The sequence below is a fragment of the Xyrauchen texanus genome, chromosome 38, assembly GCF_025860055.1.
Source record: "Xyrauchen texanus isolate HMW12.3.18 chromosome 38, RBS_HiC_50CHRs, whole genome shotgun sequence".
Classification (NCBI taxonomy): Eukaryota; Metazoa; Chordata; class Actinopteri; order Cypriniformes; family Catostomidae; genus Xyrauchen; species Xyrauchen texanus.
Genome location: NC_068313.1, coordinates 17,500,040 through 17,524,534, shown reverse-complemented (window position 1 = coordinate 17,524,534; position 24,495 = coordinate 17,500,040). Strand labels below are relative to the sequence as shown.

Sequence of the window (24,495 nt, the reverse complement as noted above, 5' to 3'; positions counted from 1 at the left end):
GAGGATTCCTCATGGATCTGCTCTCTACACTGTCTCGACACATACATGCCTACGAACGCTCTTCATGGAGGATTCCTCACGGATTTGCTCTCTACACTGTCTCGACACATACATGCCTACGAACACACTCTTCATGGAGGATTCCTCATGGATCTGCTCTCTACACTGTCTCGACACATACATGCCTACGAACACGCTCTTCATGGAGGATTCCTCACGGATCTGCTCTCTACACTGTGTCGACACATACATGCCTACGAACACACTCTTCATGGAGGATTCCTCATGGATCTGCTCTCTACACTGTCTTGACACAAACATTCCTACGAACACCTGTTCATGGAGGATTCCTCATGGATCTGCTCTCTACACTGTCTCGACACAAACATTCCTACGAACACCTGTCCATGGAGGATTCCTCACGGATCTGCTCTCTACCATGTCTCGACACATACATGCCTACGAACACGCTATTCACTGAGGATTCCTCATGGATCTGCTCTCTACACTGTCTCGACACATACATGCCTACGAACACGCTCTTCACGGAGGATTCCTCACTGATCTGCTCTCTACACTGTGTCGACACATACATGCCTACGAACACGCTCTTCATGGAGGATTCCTCACGGATCTGCTCTCTACACTGTCTCGACACATACATGCCTACGAACACGCTCTTCATGGAGGATTCCTCACGGGTCTGCTCTCTACACTGTCTCGACACATACATGTCTACGAACACGCTCTTCATGGAGGATTCCTCACGGATCTGCTCTCTACACTGTCTCGACACATACATGCCTACGAACGCTCTTCATGGAGGATTCCTCACGGATTTGCTCTCTACACTGTCTCGACACATACATGCCTACGAACACACTCTTCATGGAGGATTCCTCATGGATCTGCTCTCTACACTGTCTCGACACATACTGTACATGCTTACGAACACACTCTTCATGGAGGATTCCTCATGGATCTGCTCTCACACTGTCTCGACACATACATGCTTACGAACACTCTCTTCATGGAGGATTCCTCATGGATCTGCTCTCTACACTGTCTCGACACATACATGCCTACGAACACACTCTTCATGGAGGATTCCTCACTGACCTGCTCTCTACACTGTCTTGACACATACTGTACATGCTTACGAACACACTCTTCATGGAGGATTCCTCACTGATCTGCTCTCTACACTGTCTCGACAAATACATGCCTACGAACACTCTCTTCATGGAGGATTCCTCATGGATCTGCTCTCTACACTGTCTCGACAAATACATGCCTACGAACACACTCTTCATGGAGGATTCCTCACTGACCTGCTCTCTACACTGTCTCGACACATACATGCTTACGAACACTCTCTTCATGGAGGATTCCTCATGGATCTGCTCTCTACACTGTCTCGACACATACATGCCTACGAAAACACTCTTCATGGAGGATTCCTCATGGATCTGCTCTCTACACATACATGCCTACCAACACGCTCTTCATGGAGGATTCCTCATGGATCTGCTCTCTACACTGTCTCGACACAAACATTCCTACGAACACCTGTTCGTGGAGGATTCCTCACGGATCTGCTCTCTACCATGTCTTGACACATACATGCCTACGAACACGCTATTCACTGAGGATTCCTCATGGATCTGCTCTCTACACTGTCTCGACACATACATGCCTACGAACATGCTCTTCACGGAGGATTCCTCACTGATCTGCTCTCTACACTGTGTCGACTCATACATGCCTACAAACACGCTCTTCATGGAGGATTCCTCACGGATCTGCTCTCTACACTGTCTCGACACATACATGCCTACGAACACGCTCTTCATGGAGGATTCCTCACGGGTCTGCTCTCTACACTGTCTCGACACATACATGCCTACGAACACACTCTTCATGGAGGATTCCTCATGGATCTGCTCTCTACACTGTCTTGACACATACTGTACATGCTTACGAACACACTCTTCATGGAGGATTCCTCATGGATCTGCTCTCACACTGTCTCGACACATACATGCTTACGAACACTCTCTTCATGGAGGATTCCTCATGGATCTGCTCTCTACACTGTCTCGACACATACATGCCTACGAACACACTCTTCATGGAGGATTCCTCGCTGACCTGCTCTCTACACTGTCTTGACACATACTGTACATGCTTACGAACACACTCTTCATGGAGGATTCCTCATGGATCTGCTCTCTACACTGTCTCGACACATACATGCCTACGAACATACTCTTCATGGAGGATTCCTCATGGATCTGCTCTCTACACTGTCTTGACACATACTGTACATGCTTACGAACACACTCTTCATGGAGGATTCCTCATGGATCTGCTCTCTACAATGCCACGACACACTCACATCTACAAAGAGATTTCCCGTACTTCATCAGCTCTGCTGTTCTAATTTATTTTCAATAAGTCCTGTGAACTGTTCCTCTGCTCTTGGGTCATTTGCTTTCTGGCAAGTATATGTTGAAATTAATACATACTGTAAAAGTATTTTTCTGTTTGTTTGTTTTGGGAACTTGTTGTAAAGTGTTACCACTTCATCAATATGATTAATAATGTACAACCAGTGGTTATTGCAAAATAAAACCTACAGGATGTTCACAACCCCAATGTCAAGTTGCCCTGAAGGGTTTATTTTGCACTTATGACCAGCTGACTGTACATTACCCCACTTATTACATGTTTAACAAACAAATAAATAATGTACATGAAATTCAAATTTGGAGGGGTATGAGAGACATGAAACTACCACAGCTATGTAGGAAATCTATACAGTTTAGCAGTATTATACAAAAATATTTGACAGCATAATGCACCAGTTAACCAATCAGAATAAAGTATTCCTGAGAGCCATGTAATAACGTTTTTACACGGCTTTCTGGAATACTCTGATTGATCAGTGGCGCTGATATGCTCTAGTGGTCTGATATTTCGCAGTCGCACATCCATTTTTCAGACCGCTCATCTTGGTATTGTGAGCCATTGTTCCTGCTTCTCAGATCACTGTTCATTCTCTAGAAGTAAGCTTATAAAAGACTTTCAACTCAAATCAATGATTCATGTCCATTTATTTATTTATTTGGCAAGTAATCAGATGTCATTAATTACAAAATAAATACCAACAGAACCAACAACGCTTTATTTCTTCTCGCATAATTACATAATTTCAACGCAAATCAATATTTTATGTTCATGTATTTATTTGGTTAGTAGTCGTGTAATATGCAGCTTCGCGTCGGGTCCTGATCAATGAGAGCCATGTAATAACGTTTTTACACGGCTTTCTGGAATATTCTGATCAACGGCGCCCTCTAACAGTCTGATATTTCGCAGTCACACAACCATTTATCAGACCGCTCATCCGTGTTCTGCGAGCCATCACTGCTGCTGCTTATTGGCTCATTGTGTGATCTCAACAAGTAAGCTAATAAAATTACTTAAACTCAAATCAAAATTTCATGTGCATTTATTTATTTATTTGGCAATTAGTCAGCTGTTTAGCTATTTATTTCTTCTCACAAAATTGCATAATTTCAGCACAAATAAATGTTTCATATGCATTTATTTGTTTATTTGCCAAGAAGTCTTGTAATAGGCTGATTATTTAGCAGTCTGATAGTCACTTTCACAAAATAAACACCAACAGATCTGTTCAGCGAATTCTTCTCAAATTACATAATTTAAACGCAAATCAATATTTTGTGTCCATGTATTTATTAATTTGGTTAGTAGCCATATAATAAGCGAGATAATGTACAGTCAGTCGGTTGTTATTGCAAGACAAACCCCTTCATGGTAATAAAAGACCCCTCTGCTTCTAATATGTCACTTATGTGATTCCTCAACATGTGCCAGACTGGAAGTAGAGGCTAGAATATTACGCATCCCAGCCACCTGGCACTAGTGAGTCAATACAGTAGGGGTCCGTGTTGCTCGTGGGGGCTCTATCTCAGTTGTCACATCAGTGAGTTTGCACCGGATGGCAAGTGATGTGTCAGCGTGCGTGGAACCCCTCACACATTATTTGTTTGGTGATGGACTGATGTCATGACAGTCCAAAGATTATGCCTAATGAGAGCAATTAACAGCCTCTCTACAGCTGCTGTGTGCCCATAAAAGATGTGATGGGACGTCTGACTCCCTCCTCCACTTCAGCATCCGATTGTCCAGCACTCTCCTGCTCTTATCAGACTGGGTCAGTCTGTGCTCAGCTCTTATTTAATGTCTGCTCAGAAGACATAAGTGAGAATAGGTTGAGGTCAGACGAATGGATCTCCTGTTATTCAATTTCCCATAAATCTCTTGTTGTCTGACGAGGCTAAATCCATCCCCCAAAAACAGTTGTTTTGGGACAACGTCCTGGCCCAGTGCTTAAAAGAATGTTAAGTTAAGCTCAATCGACAACATTTGTGGCATGATGTTATTTACCACTAAAACAGACTACAAACATCTCGATTTTGACTGAGGATGTCAAACATGTGGGCTGTTTTGCTGAGATCTCGCTATCTCCTGCCAGAGGGAGGATACACTTGCTGATCCAAAATGGCGGAGGGGTGACAAACATATCAATTCATCACAACTTTCTCTGTCTGATTCCCTGTCATATGGAGCTTGCCATAATAAAAACAGGAGTACCGCATGAGCATAAACAAATGCAATAGAATGACAAATGGCTTTTCAGACCTGTAACTTGCTTTATTTGTTCCGAAACAAAGCTGAAATAGTTACAGTGTTGCATTTACTTCAAGTTTTAGTTCGTTTTGACAAGGTTATATTTTAAAACGGACCAATTTCTGTTTTTAACCATCAATATCTGCTTTTACATTATTTCTACATTGAAAAATACCTGTTCTCACAGTCATGGAGCTCTCTCTCTCTCCCTCTCATGCCCACACACTTGCACACACACATACACACAGAAAGAGTGAAGCCACATTTATTTATGTAAAAAAGTGGCTGATGCCGTCCTACCTGTGTCTTTTCTGCTGCTATTTAAAAGAGAGAAGCATTCAAGAATATCGGCCTGTATCTAATATAGCCGCCAAAAGGTTATATCCATATTTTAATGATGAATTACAGTGAAGAGCTGACCTACAGATTTCTTCTCTGTCCAGGAGGTCTCAGATTGTTTTGGTGTGGATCTGAGTGTGATTGCCATGTTCATATATGCCTATACGAACCAAACCACGGGAGCAAACACACCAGGTTCTGGAACAAATGCTCCAAACGAACCAGGTGTGAAAATGCTCTTAGGAAGCGATTCATGGAGTATCTTTACCTTGTGAAAGTGTGTGATTGTGTATTTATCCCATCGAGGCTTGCCGAAGACTTGCGTTTGTCCATATACAGATTTCAGTGAGTGAAAAATTATGCTCAATAAAAGCTTGGTGACAGAATCACTGAATTGCAGTCAGTTTTTTGATGATATGCAGCTAAGTGTGATGAAAACATCCAGATCAGCTTGACTTCTTTTCAGTTCTTCAGTAAAAGAAGAAGCTCATTGGAAGCTAGACGAGAACACAAGGCCCCGTCTCCCTCTGCCTCCAGCGATTATGTAAATGAAGCTCAAACCTTAATATCTCCCGATAAATTGGCTAGTGTTGTGTGGCTTAAAACTCATTCCGACTTGTCCCTCGTTTATTTAAAAAACAGCTAAAATCGTAGTACCAGTAATGCACTTACTTACAATGGAAGTGAATGGGGCCAGTCCGTAAACAATAAAATACTTACTGTTTCAAAAGCATAGCTTCAAGACGTAAACATATGTTATCATGATTTAGGGTTAGTGTTTTTTTCAAATCTCTAACCTTAAGTATGAGTAATAGTAATAGTAATGATTGCCTAAGCAGGCACTACTAATTAAATAAATAATTCTGTGTTTTAGGCACTAGTCCACATGCGCCAACCAATGTCCATGTGTCAGCGTCCACAAGCTCCGCTAATGTTTCCTGGGAACCTGGATATGACGGAGGTTTTGAACAGACGTTTTCGGTCTGGTACGGCCCGGTGTAAGTTATGCCAGCACCCCTACTAAATACAGTTCCTTCCCCACTTTGTTTTTCTGAGTACTCGTGACTGGGTTGAGTCTATTTTTTCCCAATGTGTGGAAGCGTATAGCACAACAAGCCTTCTGTTTGGAGGCTGGGCTGTAAATAAAATGAATCAATGGAAAGTTCATTTAAGACTCATTTAATTTAGAGTACATTTCTCAGTTTTTTTTTAACAACATTGGAGATTCAAGAGCTGTTCTTGTTTTAAAATGCAGTTGCAAGCTTACATTTCACTACAGAGCATCTGTGACACACTGAATAATATCAGCATGCTCTGTGCCATGCCAAGTGAAAAAATGTGTACATCTAGCCAATGTAATACAGTTACTTGTCATTTTCATTACTTTTACGTCAGAAACCGATGACACACAGGCATATTGAATCACATATTAAATGAATGCTTTGTGCCTGGAATGTTCATTCAATCAATTACTTAAATAATATATATATTTTTTCTCTGGAAGCATAGCAATAAATATGAGAAAACAAATCAAATGGTTTCTCTAGCAAAATATTTCAAATATGAGGGCAGTTCAAGGCATAGTTTATCTATTGTAAATCAAGGAGATAATAGCACATTGCTAAATATATATATATATATATATATATATATATATATATATATATATATATATATATATATATATATATATATATATTGTTTTTTTAAATTACAATAAAATAAAATAATTTTGTTTATATAAAATTTAATGCATTTTAAATAGAAAATATTTTTTATTACATAAAAAAAAGAAAATAATAAAAAAAGATATTTAATTAAAAAACACAAGCATGCACATATACATACATAAACATACCAGTGTGTATTAATTACATTTATGTCATAACTTGTGATTAGTGTTAACTCAGTTAGTCATAATAGAGTGTTTGGATCAAATTCCTTCATACCTTTTATAAAAGGGTTCAAAACGTTTTATTTTCAAATGCAATATACATAGTACCTATAGAATTGCATTGTACTGTATCTGTATGATTATAGTATGCTATCAATCTAACTCTCTGTCATCATCCAATAGGAAGGTGAAGAATGATTTAGGACCTCACGATTGGCTGTCCATACCAGTGTCAGGCTCTCAGACATGGTTGATGGTGCAGGGGTTGGAGCCAAAGACTGCCTATCAATTCAGTGTGCTGGCCCAGAACAAGTTGGGCACCGGCCCCTTCAGTGAGGTTGTCACTGTGACTACAGGAGGTGGGTGATACTTCCCTTTACAAATACTATACAGTGTAATGAACCTCTAAATGACCTTACACATGAGATGCAGTTGTGTTTGTTCAGCCTAAACTCCTTATCTTCCCTCATATCCCAGGGCATCCCATAAGTACCCCTGAACCCATGGTGCTACTAACTCCACCACGGTGCCTGACAGCCAACCGGACACAGCAGGGTGTATTGTTGACATGGCTCCCTCCAGCCAATCACTCTTCACCAATCGACCGTTATATCATAGAATTCCGTCTGGGAGAGAGGTGGGAGGTTCTGGATGACTTGATTCCTGCCACTGAAACGGAGATCATAGCAAGGGACCTCATTCAGGTAACACTTTGGGTTACTATCAAATACTACTGTGTCAATGGAAAGTATACAGTGGTATTTGCAAACAGTCATTATTGACTGTAAAGTTGGTAATTATTGCAAAATTGGAAATAATGATAAGCTGTCTGTCTTTTTTATGCCGCTTATTACATAGTCACTTCAGAATCAAGTAATACAAGTAATAATATCTATAGCCTACAGCCTACAATAGCCTACAAAGTAGCCTACAGTTGGCAATTACACATGAGACCTTTTATGAAATGTTGTCTACCCATCTTCCATCAACATTTATTTCAGAGTGCATGGTAGCGCTGTGAATATTTAGAGAAACAACGCAGTGAGGGAATGCATTTCTGTTAAAAAGCTCAGAGGGTATTGTTTTACTTTAGTCTGACATACATACAGCTGAGTCTGCGACAAATGTTCTTGTTATAAATCTTTTGGAATATCTGACACTTCAACCTGCTGGCCTCAAAGGATTTGTAACCTACTGACCTGTTTCTCTGTCTCCTAGGACTCTTGGTATGAATTCAGAGCGCTTGCTGTAATGGATGATCTTGTCAGTGAAAGCAGTAATGTGGTGGGAGTGTCAAGTACAGGTGAGGATAAGGAGCATGGATAAAATGTACCGATTCATTGCTTTGGCCACCTAGTGATACACTTCCCCCTGCTGGTCATTATAGTTAATGCCCTTGTGTTTTTCTTTTTCCCCTTGATTTGTAGATCTAGTCTGCAGTTATGCCAATACTATGCCATAGGGCTGGGCAATACATGGAATATTACCATATATTCACAATTTAATTGGTGATATAAAACTACCAACACTGCGATTATTGGACCAGTTTTGCAACATTCTGCCACATAAAACTGTGTTAAGAATTGATCGTGATCATTGTGTTGGAATTTTTTATGTGTTAAAATATTTTTGTAAAATATATGTAGGTAAATACCTGTTTATCATTGTGCTAAAAATATTGTGTGGATGTAACAAAACATAATTCAAACATTTGAAACATTTGTTACTATTGTTGTTTGATTGAAATCAAGGTTCCTATATTGAAAAGTGCAACATTTTAAACCATTTCAGATCAAATACATAAAATGGACAATATATATATATATATATATATATATATATATATATATATATATATATATATATATATATATATATATATATATATATATGTTATGATAACAAAAGGCTTAACATTATCAATATATATATATATATATATATATATATATATATATATATATATATATATATATATATTTTGTTGCTACATCGCCCTGCCCTATGCATAGTCAGTCACTATATTCACCTGCTTTGTGATTAAAATGCTTGCTGCATTCTTCCATCTTTATTTCATGTTCTGGAGTGTGTCTCCTCTCTCAGACCCCTTCCCTCCCACAGAGATCTCAGACGAGGGGCTGGCCAAGCCAGTTGTGGCTGGCATCGTGGCCACCATCTGTTTCTTAGCGGCTGCCATCCTCTTCAGCACGCTCGCTGCATGCTTCGTCAACAAGCAGCATCACCGCAAACTCAAACGCAAGCGAGGTGGGTCCTTTTAAAAGTCTTTCTCTTGTAGTCCTTTATTTAAAGCTGAAGTGTGTAATTTCTGTACCAATAGCGAAATGGGTATAGTCAAGGAATGGAATTGAAAAAATAACACTGCACAAAATTAATTTCTTATTATTCCCAGTATTTTTGTCTTGTTTTCAGGTAAAAAAAATAAGTACCACAGTAACATTTACTCGAGAAGGAGAATCATTTTAAAAAGCGGGACACAAAAAAGGGGGATAGAAAAATAGACAACAAGTGTATTTTTCCTTTTGCAAGTAGTTTTTGCATAAAGTTGTAAGCATAATTTTGCTTCTCAAGTAAATATATCTTGTTTTTTGGATGTTTTGAGAAAAACAAAACAAAAATACTAACACGTTTAAAAAAAAAAACTAAAAAACATTTGCAGTAAATGTGTTGTTGTCATACAGGTTTCCAGCCATCGTTCCCCCCAAGACACACCCGTCTTACATTAGTCGAGCAAACATACAGTCCTGCCCCAAACTTATGCCATTGGTTGAGCCAATATAATGTTAAGCTGGTCGGAATGCTCAAATAAACAGAGCAAATGTTTTGAAAGTGTTTACACTTTTTGGGAAAATAAACCTACAAATGGCTTACTTATATTTCCAGTTTATGTCAGTAAGCTGGGATAAGAGATAGTATTTTAACATTGAAAAAAATTACACATTTCAGCTTTAAAAAGACATTGCTGAAGATAAAGATCTGAATTGTCATGCTGATGTGGCATTGTGTAACTTCTGTCCTTAGACCCTCCGCTATCAATAACGCATACAAGGAAAAGTATTGAATCTCCGTAAGTACCAGTGCATGGTTACATCATCATACTTTGCAATTTTCATATCTGTTGACTCCCAGGATCCCTTCAGCACATGGCTTAAGAGAGCCAGATAGCATGTTCAGTTTGGGAAATCAAACAGCTGACCCCAGCAGCTCCTGTGTTACAGTGAGGGATGCATGGAGTAGGATTTGAGAAGTCACTAGAGTGGCTGCTATAAATGCATCTGTGCTTACCTCTGCTTTTCAGCAGTAAGATGCATTGATTTGCCATTACAAACAATCTTCTCAAGCTTTTTCTTTTTTTGCAGTTCAGTCAGGTCGTGACAGAACCTTTCAATAGCGCAATAATATATAATCAAAATTACGCTTATCCCTCCCAGCTCCTCTGAATCGATTAGTGCAGGCATGGCAGCATGTCACTTCCACATTTAACCAGAGCTAATGGGGGGAGGAGAACATTTGTGGTAGCACCTACATCCTAGTTAAAACTGGGACTTATGCTCTTATCTGATTCCATTCTGGTCTTCATAGAGCTGCAGTCTCATGCTCCCATATCACCCATTTCCACAAAGCAGTGTGGAACCTTAGTCTGGTTGATGGCCGTTTCGGCCCCGTCTGTATTCTGTTTCTCACCGCAGGCCTCCTCTTACCCCCTTGCCTGGCATTGAGCCCTACTGGGAAGAGCCAGACAGGAGCAGCTACAGGCCCCCATCTACCAGCCCTCAGTGAGTGCTTGCACCTGCACCTCTTTAAGTGGCAGGCACTAGTATGCGCCTGTCTGCAGTAGATGCATGCTCTCAGTTAGTGGTGCAGAGCTAAAATGCTTCTTTGGGGGAATAAATATCTTCAGTACTCATCTGCTCCTAATTATTGCACTCGATTGATCCCTTAAAGTTAGGAAGAGCTGAAACACTTTTGTATAAAGATGTAGCTGATACAGTATAATGTTAGCCCCATTGTGCCTGTATAACTTGTGTTTTGTGTCATGTTCTTATTCTGTTGTACTCCAATTAGTTTCATCCTGACACAATCTCTCACTTTTTTTTAAAGGTATAGTTAAGCAAAAAAATCTAAATTCCATCATCATTCACTCACCCTTATCATGTTGTTTCAACTCATGACTTCTTTTCTTCTGTGGAACACAAAAGGAGTATGCCTCTGTCACCATTGACTTTCATTTAATCTTTTTCCATACAATGAAATTGAATTGTAATGGAGTCTTCATTCTGCTAAACATCTATTGTGTTCCACCCAAAGAAAGAAATCATATTGTTTAAAAATTAAATGAAGTTGAATAAAATATGACAGAATTTTCATTTTTGGGTAAACTATCCCTCAAGATGGCTTTTAAATTAAGGTAAATTGTTTTATGTAATCAGTATTATACTGGTACATTAACAGAAGTACATAGGATAAATATGAACGTGTAATCTCATGCCATTTCCTTTAGATAATATTTCATGTGTATGAATATAGCATGGTTCTTGTTTTGATAGTGCTGATTTTCAGGTATGGTATTGCCCAGAGCTCTGTCCTAAGCCCTATGTTTTTTTTTTATTGATAGGCTGTCCTCTGGGAAGATCAGTCCTGAGAGTATCGACTCTTCCCGGCCCCCATCTCTGGCCAGCGTGGGTGGACACAGCCTTTACGTGAAGAAGTTGCCAAGCCCCAGGAAAGAGAAAGAGCTTTCCCTCTATAAGAAAACCAAGAGAGCAATAACCAGTAAGAAGTACAGCGTGTCCAAGCATGAGGCCGAGGTCACCACTCCCATTGAGCTGATCAGCCGTGGACCCGATGGCAGATTCATCATGGATCCCACAGACATCGACATGTCCCTCAAGTCCCGACGCATTGAGGGTTTCCCCTTTGTGGAAGAATCAGACTTGTATCCTGAGTTCCGCCAGTCAGACGAGGAGAATGATGACCCAGGTCCCCTACCCCCAGTCATGGCCACCCTCAGGCCCCAGATATCCCCTGTGTCCTCCAGCCAGGAATCCTACATGCAGCCCCCAGCCTACAGCCCCCGGTTCCAGAGGCCCATGGAAGGTATGAGCATCTTGGAGGGTAGTCGGCTTCAGGCCACAGGGCAGAGCCGGGTCTCCCATTTTCACAGGGTCTTCCCTCCAGGGCCCTTCTATGGCTATCTAGGTAGCGGTGCTGAGGTGGAGCTTTATCCTCCGTTTTACATGCCTGATGTTAGCCCACGTAGCTCTGCCATGTCCTCCTCACCATCATATCCCCCCGAGGGGCCGTTCCGTCATCCCACCATCCCCGAGGAGAGGGAGGAGCTGAGGATACATCAGTACGGCACTTCCGGCCATTCCCTCCCACTGGTGCATAGCCCTCCCTCCTCTCGCTCGACCGAGACCTGGCAGCCTCCTGACTTCCCCTTTCTGGGTCAGGAGGGTCCCCGTCTCGTTCTTCCACCACGTCATTCCTCATATCTCCACCGGGACCTCCCCGAGCCCCCACCATACCCCTCCCATAGCCGCACTTTTGGCACCACATCTCAGCTCCCTTCAAGCTCTGCTTTCCTCCAGTTGGAGGCTCCTAGAGCCCACCTGAGCAGATCTCCCGGCAGGTTCCCGCCTCAGGGCCCTTCAGCCAAGCATATAACTATGCAACAGGCCCAAAGTCTGGGGCAGTTGAGACACACTGCCCACGGTATGGGTGTACCAGTGTTGCCTTACTCAGGCGCCACGGCCCGCATGGGGAGCCCAAGCACACTGCACAGTGAGAGCTCAGACGGCTGGAGGTCTGATGCCCAGCCTTGGCTGAGTCCTAGGGCGGCACGGCGGATGGATCTTGGCCTGCAGCAGGTGGTCTTGCAGCCGTCGCGACTCTCCCCTCTCACGCAGACCCCTCCCAGCTCACATGCCGGCTCTCCAGACATCCTCGTCCGCCCTCCTCCACGACCCAGCATCCTGCGGCCTTCCCGCTCTCAAGAGATGCCTGAGAGTGCTCGTCATCCCGCCAGTGTCTCCTTCTCCCGGAGGTCTCTCTCCTCTTCCCCTGCCACATCACCCACCCAGGGCCAGAGGGCCAGCCTCAGCTACCGCACCCATATGGCCTTTGCCACAGCAGCGGCCAGCTACCCCTCCCAGTCCCCTTCACCCCCCACGGAGAGCAGTGATGCTTTCGGCCAGATGCCATCTCAAAGAAGGACAGATGAGGAGATGCTTCCCTCAGAACCCTCTTCAGGGTAGGTGAACCATACCATTGGAGGCTCCAAAATGAAAAGGAGATTGTTATTCATCATCTGTGCTGCAAAAGCAATGCTTTCATGCTTTTGTGATATTAAATTAAAATCTTCTACATGTACATTTGAAACTATTTACATATGCACCAATGTCCATGTCCTCCAGTATAACTCTTATTGGGTTCACAGGATAAATTTCCATACTTTTTTTTTTTTTCGCCTACTCTGTGTAATCTTGATTTATGAAAATGATTAAAGAGTATAATAATGTTTCTTAGGGTTAAGGACTTTTCTAGTGCATCCATGATAATCCCATGGCTCTTCCTTCTTTGTCCTCTTTTGTGGGCTGACCACATCACTCACCCTCTCCAGCTCATTTCCTTCATCTCTTTCACTCCCTCTAACTCAGGGCTTTGAACATCATGGTGGCCTTCTTAGGTGGCCTTTGTTGCCAGGGATGAGTGTGCACTCATCTTTTGCAACACTCATCCTCATCTAGAGTAGAGAAGGCACTTCTCTGAAGGCACTGGTAGTCTTACCCTCTTTGTTTTTGATTGATCTCAGCTATCTGGGCAGCATTGTTGTGACCAGGTCCTCTACACCACAATAGGTAAGGGTTGAATCCATGTCTGAAAGGGGAGGGGTTTGCAGGTGGGGCCTTAAATCATTCTTATTTAAAGGGGAATGACAGACTTTTCAAGATTTTTATCACATGGCATACAGCATATTATACAGTACATTGGTGAAGAGTATACTTCTTGCTGAAAAGACCAGCATTAGTTGGTTTGCTAGTCTTAGCTGGTTTAAGATGGTCTTGATGGTCTCCCAGCCTGGTCAAGCTGGTGTTTAGCTGGTCAGACAGCTGGTCTTCTGGCCTGACCAGCTGACAAGTGCCCAGAAACTCTCGAAAACCAGCAAACAGACCTGCATAACCAGTTTGGGAGACCAGCTAAGAGCAGAAATCCAGCTTAAGCTGGTTTAAGTTGTCTTTTCCATCAGGACTGGCATATAAACATTGCAGTTTATTTTCTTCAGAAAAGTTTTTCAGAACATTTCTGTGACAATCAAGTACAGTAAATGTTACTGGATTTGTATGTTACTACACACTTGCGCCCTTTCAGAGGCAGATTTGAATATTCCCCTTTAAAATTTTGTTTCCATGTACAAAAATACCATGCATGCCTTCTTTAAATGCTAAATCAGTAACAGCAGTTCTCAAACTAAAATTTCTTGTCACATCTGTTGTCCTAGTGGTTTGGTTCCTTTCTTTTATGTGACTGTTCTTTGCTGGCCATTCTCCCCTCCCTGCCATCTCTTCTCCTGTCAGCATGGTGAAGCCACTGTACAGTGTATTCATGGTAACCAGAGTGTATTTGATGTGATGGATTTTAGTGCTCCATTATGTCTACTCCCCTCTCTATTAACCACTTTCACTTTCTCTTTCCACAGCCTCAGCAGCAGGGGGCACTGTCTATAAACGCTTTGTGTTTCTGTGCCTTGTGAACCCATGAGTTGTTGGCTGACTCTTCAGTATGGAAGTTTGAATGTCATGATCTCTGTCATGATAGAGGAATGGAATGTACAATAAAAGACAACACTTGTCAGGAAACGTGACCTTTGTGGTCAGTTTAATAGAAACTTGAACTCCGTGTCCTTACTGGGAAATTGTATTTTTGGCTAGTTGTAATTGGATTGGACAGTGATGGCAGCATGGCACATTATGAGGTAAAAGGTTTATCATGCCAATTTATGATCATTCACATAGTCTCTGTAGAAAATGAAAATACAAAAAGCTAACTTCAATTTAGCAGACTAACCGAACTAATATGATGCGCTTTTACCTATCTTAGTATCCATGCATTGTAATTAATCAATTATTATTATTATTTTAAAAATATATATGATTAGAAAAAGTTTGTTGCAAATTAAAAAGATCATGATTTCATTTAAATTATCTGTTTTTCAAAAATAAAATTTCTACATAATATCTAACAAAAGTTGATTCATTGCTAAATTGAACAGCAAATGTTGACGAATGGTACTTTTGTCATGAAGGTTTTAAAATTGCACCTGTCATTGAGGAGTCCAAGAGTTGCCAGAAGTTCCAAATCTGAGTTTAAACACACCAGTGGTGGGCACCCTAGTGGATGTGTAAAGTAATGCAGCGTTGTATTTGTCTCTCATAGGGAGCATCTAGGTGCAGTGAGAGTCCCTGCAGGGTCTGAGAGATTTGAAGCACTGATTTATTATTGTATTAATAAAGACAAGAAATCATCCGCCAACAAGAACAACAACTCCAGATTTAAGAAAAAGACAGGTTAGTCTCAACTCTAGTTTTCATCCTGGGAGAAATATGCATGCTAGCTGTCCTGATATCCCAATTATGTGATCATTTGTTTAAATGAACTTACAATAGGTTACAGCTCTATTGAAAATTATTTTGAATTGTCCCAGTTTGTAACATACGGAAGCATGTCAAATTGTACAGTAATGCAGTTACAGTGAAAGTATTTGGTGCAAGACATTGCATCAGGATAACCATTAACATAAACATTAAAAACAAAAAAATCATCCATGTAAAAAAATAAAATAAATCCCATTGCTAAAAGGAAGAGTGAAACAATTTTACAACTCAAAAATATGTTGTTTAAATGGTTAACTAGACCACTGCTGAAGATGGCAGAGCAAGATTGCAGTGTCACGTGGCACCTCTTATATTTGACAGCGCTGTTCAGAATGGGCCAATCACAATCAATTGTTACTGGAGGATTTAAAATATATATATTTTATAGATACTGCTGTTGCGGATTTAATGAGTATGAATCCTTGCAACTATACATTTGAATTAAAAATTACTTTCCAAAGTTAAAAAAATAGATGAGATGTAAAACGATCTAAGATTTGAATGCAAATCAATGGAGGATTCAGTTTTGTGTGCTGTCGAGCACCCTCTTGTGTAAAAATATAAAATAGGTTATTTCTGACAACATTTGTATCAATATCAAAATATGCTGATTGCTGACAAACATGTCCCTTGACGTATTTAGTCATGAAAAAGTAAAATAGTGATTTTTTTAAAGGTATCGTTCTATAACCTAACCTTTAATAATATGAAATGTCTTGACTCTGTTTTGCCATTTTTAGCTAAGAAAATATGTTTGAAATTGTCAGTTGCCTGAAAAAAAAAAAAACATTGTCCTGGTTACACCACTTCTATGATATGTAAAGTTATTTATTTATTTATTCTGTACTTATTTTTAATAAAAGCATTAGTGCAAGGCCGAACATGTGTGCAAAAAAGCAAAACAAAATTATTATTAATAATTTAAATAATGAAAAAATAATGTTTGTCGCTTGATTTCACAGCATTGGGGTTATCAATGATAAAAAAACAAAATCTTTGTTTTGAAAAAATTAAATACAAAAATTTTAAAGAAATTTAGAGGTCAAAGTTCAGTGGCTGCTTAAATATGCAAATAGTGATTTTTCCCAGCATGTTAAAAAGTTTTTATTTTCTTTTACATTTTAACTAATTATTATCACAACAATTTGGAGTTGTACCCCATTTAACCCTCATTAGTGTAAACTTGATTCATCTGTGAAACAAAATTAAATAATAAAAGAACAAACAACAGCCAAGTTGTCCTTAATGAATAAAAATAATGTCAACATGTTAAAAATGTTTTACCCTCAGCGTTTATTGGCAAAAACTGAACTAAATGGAAATTTTCAATATTTAGTAAGGTGGAAAGTCTTTTGGAAACTTTCATTGTGAATGACCCATTTGCAATTTAGGTCAGTTCCTCACATAAATCTGTTGTGTGACTTTAGAAAACAGCACATGAGTCATATGGACTACTGTTTACAGACTCAGTTATTCACTTTTGTTGAAAAATGAAGTGCATTTTAAGGGCGCACACTACAATTGCACATCCAATTTCATCATGAATGAACCAAGAATTGTTACTGTGCGAATATGTAGTTAAAGATGCACATTGAGATATGTTCTTGTACCTGTAATAAGTTCCGTTTTATCAAAATAAATGAACTGAATGAATAAAATATTTTTATTTAAAATGAACAAATAAATAATTTGTTTTAATGACATCTCGAGCATAGTCCTTGTCCTTGAAAACAAATAAAAATGGTTTAACTCTGAAGCATCTGTACGAACCGTTTTATGGTAGAATCAAAATATAGTAAGTTCTTCAACAAAACCACAACCTTCACATTCCTGCTTGCTTTCAAACCTGTCACCATGCCACAAATACTGCTTATATAACATGTTTTGAAACCCAGAGCATTCATTTAATAATCTACTGTATGTAATATTAGGCAGGCAGGTAGGATACATTATTTCAGCTTGCTGTTTTGTATTGACTATTTATGTACTGTTTACTCTTGCAATATCTCTGAGTTTCTCACTTGTTCTACGGTCTCTAGATGTGTCGTCCTCTCAGACCCCGCAGCCGCATGCATCTCAGGCCTCTGAGCAAAGAGAACATCGTAGCTCTCCCTCCAAGAAAAAGTGGAAAGGGCCACTTAGAAAGCCTCCCTGTCTCCATCTGTCCTCTCTGCTGCGCTGGCTTCACCCCAGAGAAGACAGGAAGTCACTTCTGGCCAGTATGGACTCTGCCCCCTCAAACTATGGCTCTCTGCTGTGAGAGCAGCCCCCCCCACCCACACACACACACACACACTAACCTTATCTTGTGGGCTGGATCGTCTCCTTGTCCATTAGCAAACATATACAATGGACATGCTCTCAGTACTGTTTTGTAATCAGTTTAAACTAGATACGATTTATCATCTTCGTTTGGCACAATATCCTCCTACACATATCTGTATTTTCTGTATATTTACACAAAGGAAAAAGAATAGGGGTGTTGCTCTTTTAGAAGAAATGGAAAAGGACAGGAAAAGCTCTTTGTTTCATAATAAAAGTAAAAGAATAGCAATCCATTAAATGCTTGGAAAAAGGCCACTTCAGTTTTTGTAATACGGTCTTAAATGTCAGAACTGTGTATATTGTGAAGGATAGAGAGTTTAATACTCTGTGCAGTTTTGTCCCTCAAGACGTGATAGTTACTACAGGGTTTCTCATCTTCCTTCTACAAAATATACCTCAAAAAGCAAGAAAGAAAAAAAAGAGGAAGAAACAATCTGGCACATTATTTCAGCACTTCTACCATATTTTGTGCAAGTTAACATATTTCATTCAGAATGACATATGTTGTCTGTTTGTGGCAAAGCTTTAACAGTATTAAAAACACGGGGGTTAAGCCCAGAATGCTCAAAATGATTGTTCTTTTGTCAAATTGATTTGTTTATAAAATATTAAAAATGAAATATAAAGCACAGAATATCATAGAAATTGTAAGCTTCAAAAGACTCTGGTTGGCTGCCATACTAGACAGGTTATGTGACAATATTTGAACAGATATTTAGTTATTTATGATGTCAAAGCTCAGATTGATCCAATTTTTAGCTCTAAGCCAAGGAAGGTGGAAGAGAAAATATTCTTGTTGATTTTTCTAATAATATATGTTATATATTATTTATGACATTATTTAATGGGTAAGGCAACTTTTTATCAATTTAAAGATTATTTTAAAACATGACATCTAAAGTGGTTGGAAGTTGAATAATATTCGCCCCCTTAAAAAGATTCAGGTTCACATTGAATTTTAGGAGTATGCTTTTTGACATGTTCAGATGACATATTTAAAAATGTAATATTTAAACTAATGTAGCTGTATTTGGTCCTTGTCTTGCACAAATGTAGTTAGAAGTGGTGAAATGCATTAGTAATCTTTCAATCACTTCTTTGAGGATAAATCATAATTTGATGTATGTTGCTTTAGATATACACAAAGGAAGTACAGTAGTTATTGTGCAAACTAATGAAGACATCAGTATAACAGCAAAATGAAATTATCTGTGTTTTTTTACAGAAGTGAACCTCCAAAAGTGTTCTTTTAAAATGATAATAATTCTCATGTAGATTATAGGCCTATCATCCATCTCCGCTCACCTGAATTCAATAGCAGAGTTTTTGTTAACTGAATTATTAATTATGAGTTTAGTATTTCTGAACAGCTGTTCATTGTATCCAGAGCTCACTAACAGCTGCTGATTTGCTACTACAGTGAAAGCTAATCAAGTGTTTAGTTTAGTTTAACCGATGGTGAATGTATTGTTTGCTCTTAGTAGATCAGATTTATCTGAAAATTTTCATTGTGATTCAATGTGTTTTTGTTCATTTAGATGGCAATCATTGCGATCAACTCCAAATCAAATCTCCAAATGACTCTGTGGGGTTTGTTGTGGCTAAAGTTTAAGAATGAGGTACGATGTCATAGGAAAATGAATATCACACAGTACTTGAATCTGACTGAGTATACAAGCAGAAAACACTGGGATGAAATCCTGTGTTCACGGAGTAAAGATTCACTCAGTAGTCACACTTTCATTGCAGACAAAAAAGTGACATTGAGTGTATAGGATTTTACTTAAGTGCCCAAAGGGCTGTTTACTTTCTTTATTTTATATATATATATATAACATGAAAAAAGATACTCAAATATTTCACCTCACAGTGACTATTTGAGCTATTGAGCCCATTGCTTATTTCTACATATGTATTTGTCAATTGTTTTTCACCACACATGGTGCGTACCAATCCAGACAGCTGCTTTAAATGTGTAGTCTCCTAGAGGAGAGGGGCAGTGGCTATTTTAGCTGTTGGGAAATTAATAGATTTAACTCTGTTTTTGCTACATGTCCTCTCTGTACGAGTTGCTGATTAAGTCCTACAAAAGCCACATAATGTTTACATGGTCTAGAAGTAACGTGCGAGGATGTATGCACATTGTACACATTAGAACTTGGTGCTATGTCTTTTTGAACTCCTGGTGCTGTGGTTCAGAGGTTAACACACAAACTCACGCACAGTCCTCCTTCTTGAACTAACTAAACTAGCTCCGTTGTGGTTTCCTTTGTTGAGTTCTCCAGGTGTGTAGGACTGCAAGCAATAAAAACCTCTTTCACAGGGCAGATCCTGTGTGCTCATTATGTTACACTATAGAAATGGAAAAGGTGTTTAATACAGTTCTGCTTCCAGATTTAAGACGTGCTTACATTATTGAGTGATCGTTCGCTGTCAACATGAATAAAGAAAAAAAACATGACATATATAAATAGGTTTATAAAGAAGAATTTGCTAGACTTGAGGAGGCAGCAAATCAATGTGTAATCCATGAAATGTACCCACGGTATGATAATTTTTCATTTAGCATGGAAAGTACCTGGTAACACAAACAGGTGTGAAAGACATAATTTCGGTTTTACAGCGTTTTACTGATTTAGGATGCCGGTGCAGTGTCGCTGTATATCTGTGGATGGTGATTGACGGCGTTATATTTTATCCAGCTTCTCTGGTCTCTAAATAGATAACCCATCTGAAACATTTCTCTTGTTGAATACATTGTATACGATACTGTACAGGTAGACTTGTCCCCTTTTGGCTTGTAATGGACAAATGTCTTAAGAGGGCTCATTTGCAGGAAGTGTCATATCAGCTCTTTGATTGCCTGTATTCAGTTATTGTACATACTTCTTATGGTGCTTTGTGAAACTTTATTTCCTTTTTCTGTTGATTGAACAGCATTAACCTCACAGAACCGAGAAAGTTCCTCTGATTTCCTTAATCTGTTTGTTCTTTTTTTTTTAAAGTGCATCTTTTTGTTCTTTATTCTTTGCTGTTCATATTAACCAGTACTGAAACTTAGAATGTAATACTGCATTATGCACTAATTTATGACTGTTTTAACATTAAACCTCATACTTAGAGATAGTGCTTACTGGAAGCATATTTCAGACTGCATTATTGTGCTTTTTAACTGCTTTTAAATTTGTGTTGTACATTGTTTACAGATTATATGATCTGAAGATGTGTTCTGGGCAAAAATGTTTTTCATCTTTAAATGCAATGCATAAGAGACTGTTCTCATGTGAAGAAGAAAAAAATCATAAAATTATTTATTTTATTATTTTATTTCTGATTTATTTGATTGAAAGACTTGATTGGAGGCATCTTTGTTAAGTAATCTGATTTATATCAGGTATCATTCTCAAAAAGTATGGTGCTGTACCAAAGCCTTATGTAAAATATTATTACGATGTATTATTTGATTCTTCTGCCACTGCTAAAGGAATTATGACGCATGGTGCAGTGTGCCTCTAACTTTTCGTCCTTGATTAATGCTCCAAAGTGTTTTTCACTGACATTCGCTGTCTCCACATGCTCTGATGTTAAGATATGGTGCCTGGTGTGTCTTCTTGCTGCTAGGAGTAAATGTTAATGGTGTTTCGTTTCTGTACAGCCAACATCTGAAATGTGACATTGACCTCCTCAGTAACTCAGTTGGACACTTTGATTCAGCATCTTTATATTAAAAGGGAACAACCCTGCAGTAAGCAATGGCATTTTTAGATAATAAAGGAAAAGCCCATTGTTTTCATATATTTTGTTTTTATTCTATTTTTTATTTTACTTGTATTAATAATTTCTCAGAGACCCCAATCAAAAAGAATATGCTACTCTGACAAATGAACTGTGCCTGACAATACAAGACCTGGGAATGATAAATATGGAGTGCTACATTTGTTTGTGTGCTGTCTTTAAAAGGCCAGATGAAGTCTATATAGTGGAGCCGTTCAAAATGCATTGTTTACATCACCAGATGCCCAGATATGCACATTTCGGCAAGCTCTATTAGGTTGACATTTTCCAACGCTTTGGTCCATGTAATAACCCCGTAAAACTTTTTGTATTTTGATATAATAAAAAAAATATATAAGAGTGTGTTTATTTCTGTACGTGTGATCTTTTGGCCGTAAGTACCACTAGAGGCCACTATTGCATAATTTCGAATCAATTTGTGCGCGTCAAGAAAAACGCCCACGTGACCTTTCTCACCAAACGCTTTTTTTGCGTTCGTCTGCGCTGATTATTATCAATTTATTTTCTATTTAAACATGGGCTAGACAGTCATCTTTGACCAACACTCTCGTTGTTTGTTTACTTACTTCGCGATTAGCTGCAGACCGGAGATCTCCAAATGGGGGCGGGATCTCCATAAGAGGGCGCGGTTACTTTAGAAGTGGGCTGTGCCAGTTCCAAAACGGGGCGTCATTTCCACCCACATATCCTCTTTTTTTTAGACGTTGTGATTGTTATATTTGAGGGAGGGGGTTCCTGTGCGATCCAGGTGCAAAGTCCTTAACCAACAAGACTCTCTCACACACGCTCATTTCCCTACAGTGAGTGAATAACATAGATAAGAGCATATTATTACACATTCCTGGCTCGAGTCTCGTGGCCAACGACCGCATTGGCCAGATAATGTGGCAATTTAGTGATGGTGATTATCAGTTAAAAGTTTTGATAAAGTCAAAATCCACCTTGCTTGTGGCCACGCCCCCCAAACACACACACACACTGAGTTTATCAGGTGATGCAGAAGAAATTACTTTTCCTGTGTCCTGCCTAGAGAACGTGCTCATAGAGCTCGCATGTTCACATGATAAGGATGCCTTGTTTGTCACCATTTTTTCCACATCTATAATAACGGATATATTCTAGTGGGGTAAAGCAAATAATTTTCTGGGTTTAGACTTATTTTGGGGAGTAAAATAGGAAGGCAGCAACAATCAACCGATAGGTGAGTAATTCATATTGTTCTTTTCGCTTTTTTGCTGGCCATTTAAGGTGATTACGAACTTGTGAATATTATAAACTGGACAAATCCGAAAAAAGCATATACTGCATGGTTAAGATTTACACTTTCTATCCGCAAAGAGCAAACATTACATCATCTTTTTGTTGTGCTCCAATCTGTGCCTTTATTATAAATTACTTAAATGCTGCAATTTCACGAATTTCCCTTCAGTTGCGGACAAACACCCTTCAATTACTTCGAGCTAGTTTACATCTCGAGAGTCATTAGAGATAAAAAAGAAAAAAAAAGTCTGTTAAAGAGTGAGGACTCAGACCGGAAGTGCTGAAGTCACATGCTGTTGCCCATGACAACAAAGAGCTCATTAGATAAATTTTTAGGTCCACTTCTTAAACACACGAAACTCATTCATTTACTTAGAATAATATTTCCTGTCAATAAACCCAAAGGCCATGGGAATGGATTCTAAACAGGGGGTGCTGCGGAAAAAACAAAAATACCCCTTAACATTTTCATCATTACTATAGTTAAGGAGATTAACACATGACGGTTTGACAGCACTTAACAGGGCTGCATCACCCCCAGCACCCCTACTTCCTGCAGCTATGAATAAACCCATTCAACTTCATACAGTATATCCATGCAATCTGACTGACAGATTCCTGGAGGATTTCAAGACAATCTGCCTCTTTATCAACCACATCAATGTCTAACAGTTTCCACAGAATCCAATGCACAAGTTGTATGCCAACTGTATAAAAGATGAGACATATCCGTAGCAACATTATGTTGTATTATTAAATCATGTTTAGCATATGATGTGCCATTGTCATCACATACATTGTTTTCCAAACTTAATATCTTTTGAATAATAACAAAAACCTGATCTGGTGAAATTTTATAGGGTATATACATTCACCGATCAGCCACAACATTAAAACCACTAATATTGTGTAGGTCCCCCCCAAAACAGCGCCAACCCGCATCTCAGAATAGCATTCTGAGTTGATATTCTTCTCACCACACTTGTACTTAGCGGTTATTTGAGTTACCGTAGACTTTGACAGTTCAAACCAGTCTGGCCATTCTCTGTTGACCTCTTTTTCATTTCACTGAACAGCTCACAGTTTTTTGTTTTTAGCACCATTCTGAGTAGTGTTGTCACGGTACCAAAATTTCAGTAGTCGGTACCATTTTCGGTACCAAAGCAAAACACAAAAACAGGTTTCTGAACAACACTCTTTTAATAAAAAAAGTTAACAAAACATTAGCAGCAGAACTAAGAACAGAAATATGCCATTGAGCAACACTTTAATTTAAATATATTATTTTTGAATTATAACAAAACTGTACAATGTATGCTTAAAGTATTTTTGAACACTTATATAAGAGTTGCTTCAACTTTTGCAACTTTTATTTAAGTTTTTACCAAGCATAGCATACAATAGAATGAATAAAAAACTATTTCCAAACTAATGTGCAAAGCGCTCTCATATTAATAAAGCTGCATATTGCCAATTTTCTTCACGATAATA

At 39.0% G+C, this 24,495-nt stretch overlaps 2 protein-coding genes across 7 annotated transcripts in view; both read left to right on the top strand.

Annotated features, from left to right (window-relative positions):
* The window catches only part of LOC127632010 (protein turtle homolog B-like), a 122,632-nt gene extending 100,554 nt beyond the window's left edge, over window positions 1–22,078 (top strand). The window contains exons 12-22 of one of the 6 annotated variants that reach the window (XR_007969038.1): window positions 5,933–6,056; window positions 7,136–7,311; window positions 7,430–7,656; window positions 8,171–8,255; window positions 9,056–9,217; window positions 9,992–10,037; window positions 10,660–10,746; window positions 11,586–13,223; window positions 13,785–13,830; window positions 14,670–15,537; window positions 17,664–17,678. Coding sequence is in view for 4 of the 6 variants with exons in the window: in XM_052110461.1 (XP_051966421.1) it covers window positions 5,933–6,056; window positions 7,136–7,311; window positions 7,430–7,656; window positions 8,171–8,255; window positions 9,056–9,217; window positions 9,992–10,037; window positions 10,660–10,746; window positions 11,586–13,223; window positions 15,407–15,537; window positions 17,664–17,884 (2,897 nt within the window). In the remaining 2 variants the exon portion in view is untranslated. Of the gene's footprint in view, window positions 1–5,932; window positions 6,057–7,135; window positions 7,312–7,429; window positions 7,657–8,170; window positions 8,256–9,055; window positions 9,218–9,991; window positions 10,038–10,659; window positions 10,747–11,585; window positions 13,224–13,784; window positions 13,831–14,669; window positions 15,538–17,663 lie in introns of those variants that run through there. The other 5 variants (XR_007969039.1, XM_052110462.1, XM_052110461.1 and 2 more) reach the window with 5 other exon arrangements.
* Window positions 22,079–22,775: 697 nt separating this feature from the next.
* Window positions 22,776–24,495, top strand: part of LOC127631827 (rho GTPase-activating protein 32-like) — a 51,545-nt gene continuing 49,825 nt past the window's right edge. The window contains exon 1 of the mRNA XM_052110191.1: window positions 22,776–22,945. The gene's annotated coding sequence lies outside the window, so the exon portion shown is untranslated. The remainder of the gene's footprint in view (window positions 22,946–24,495) is intronic.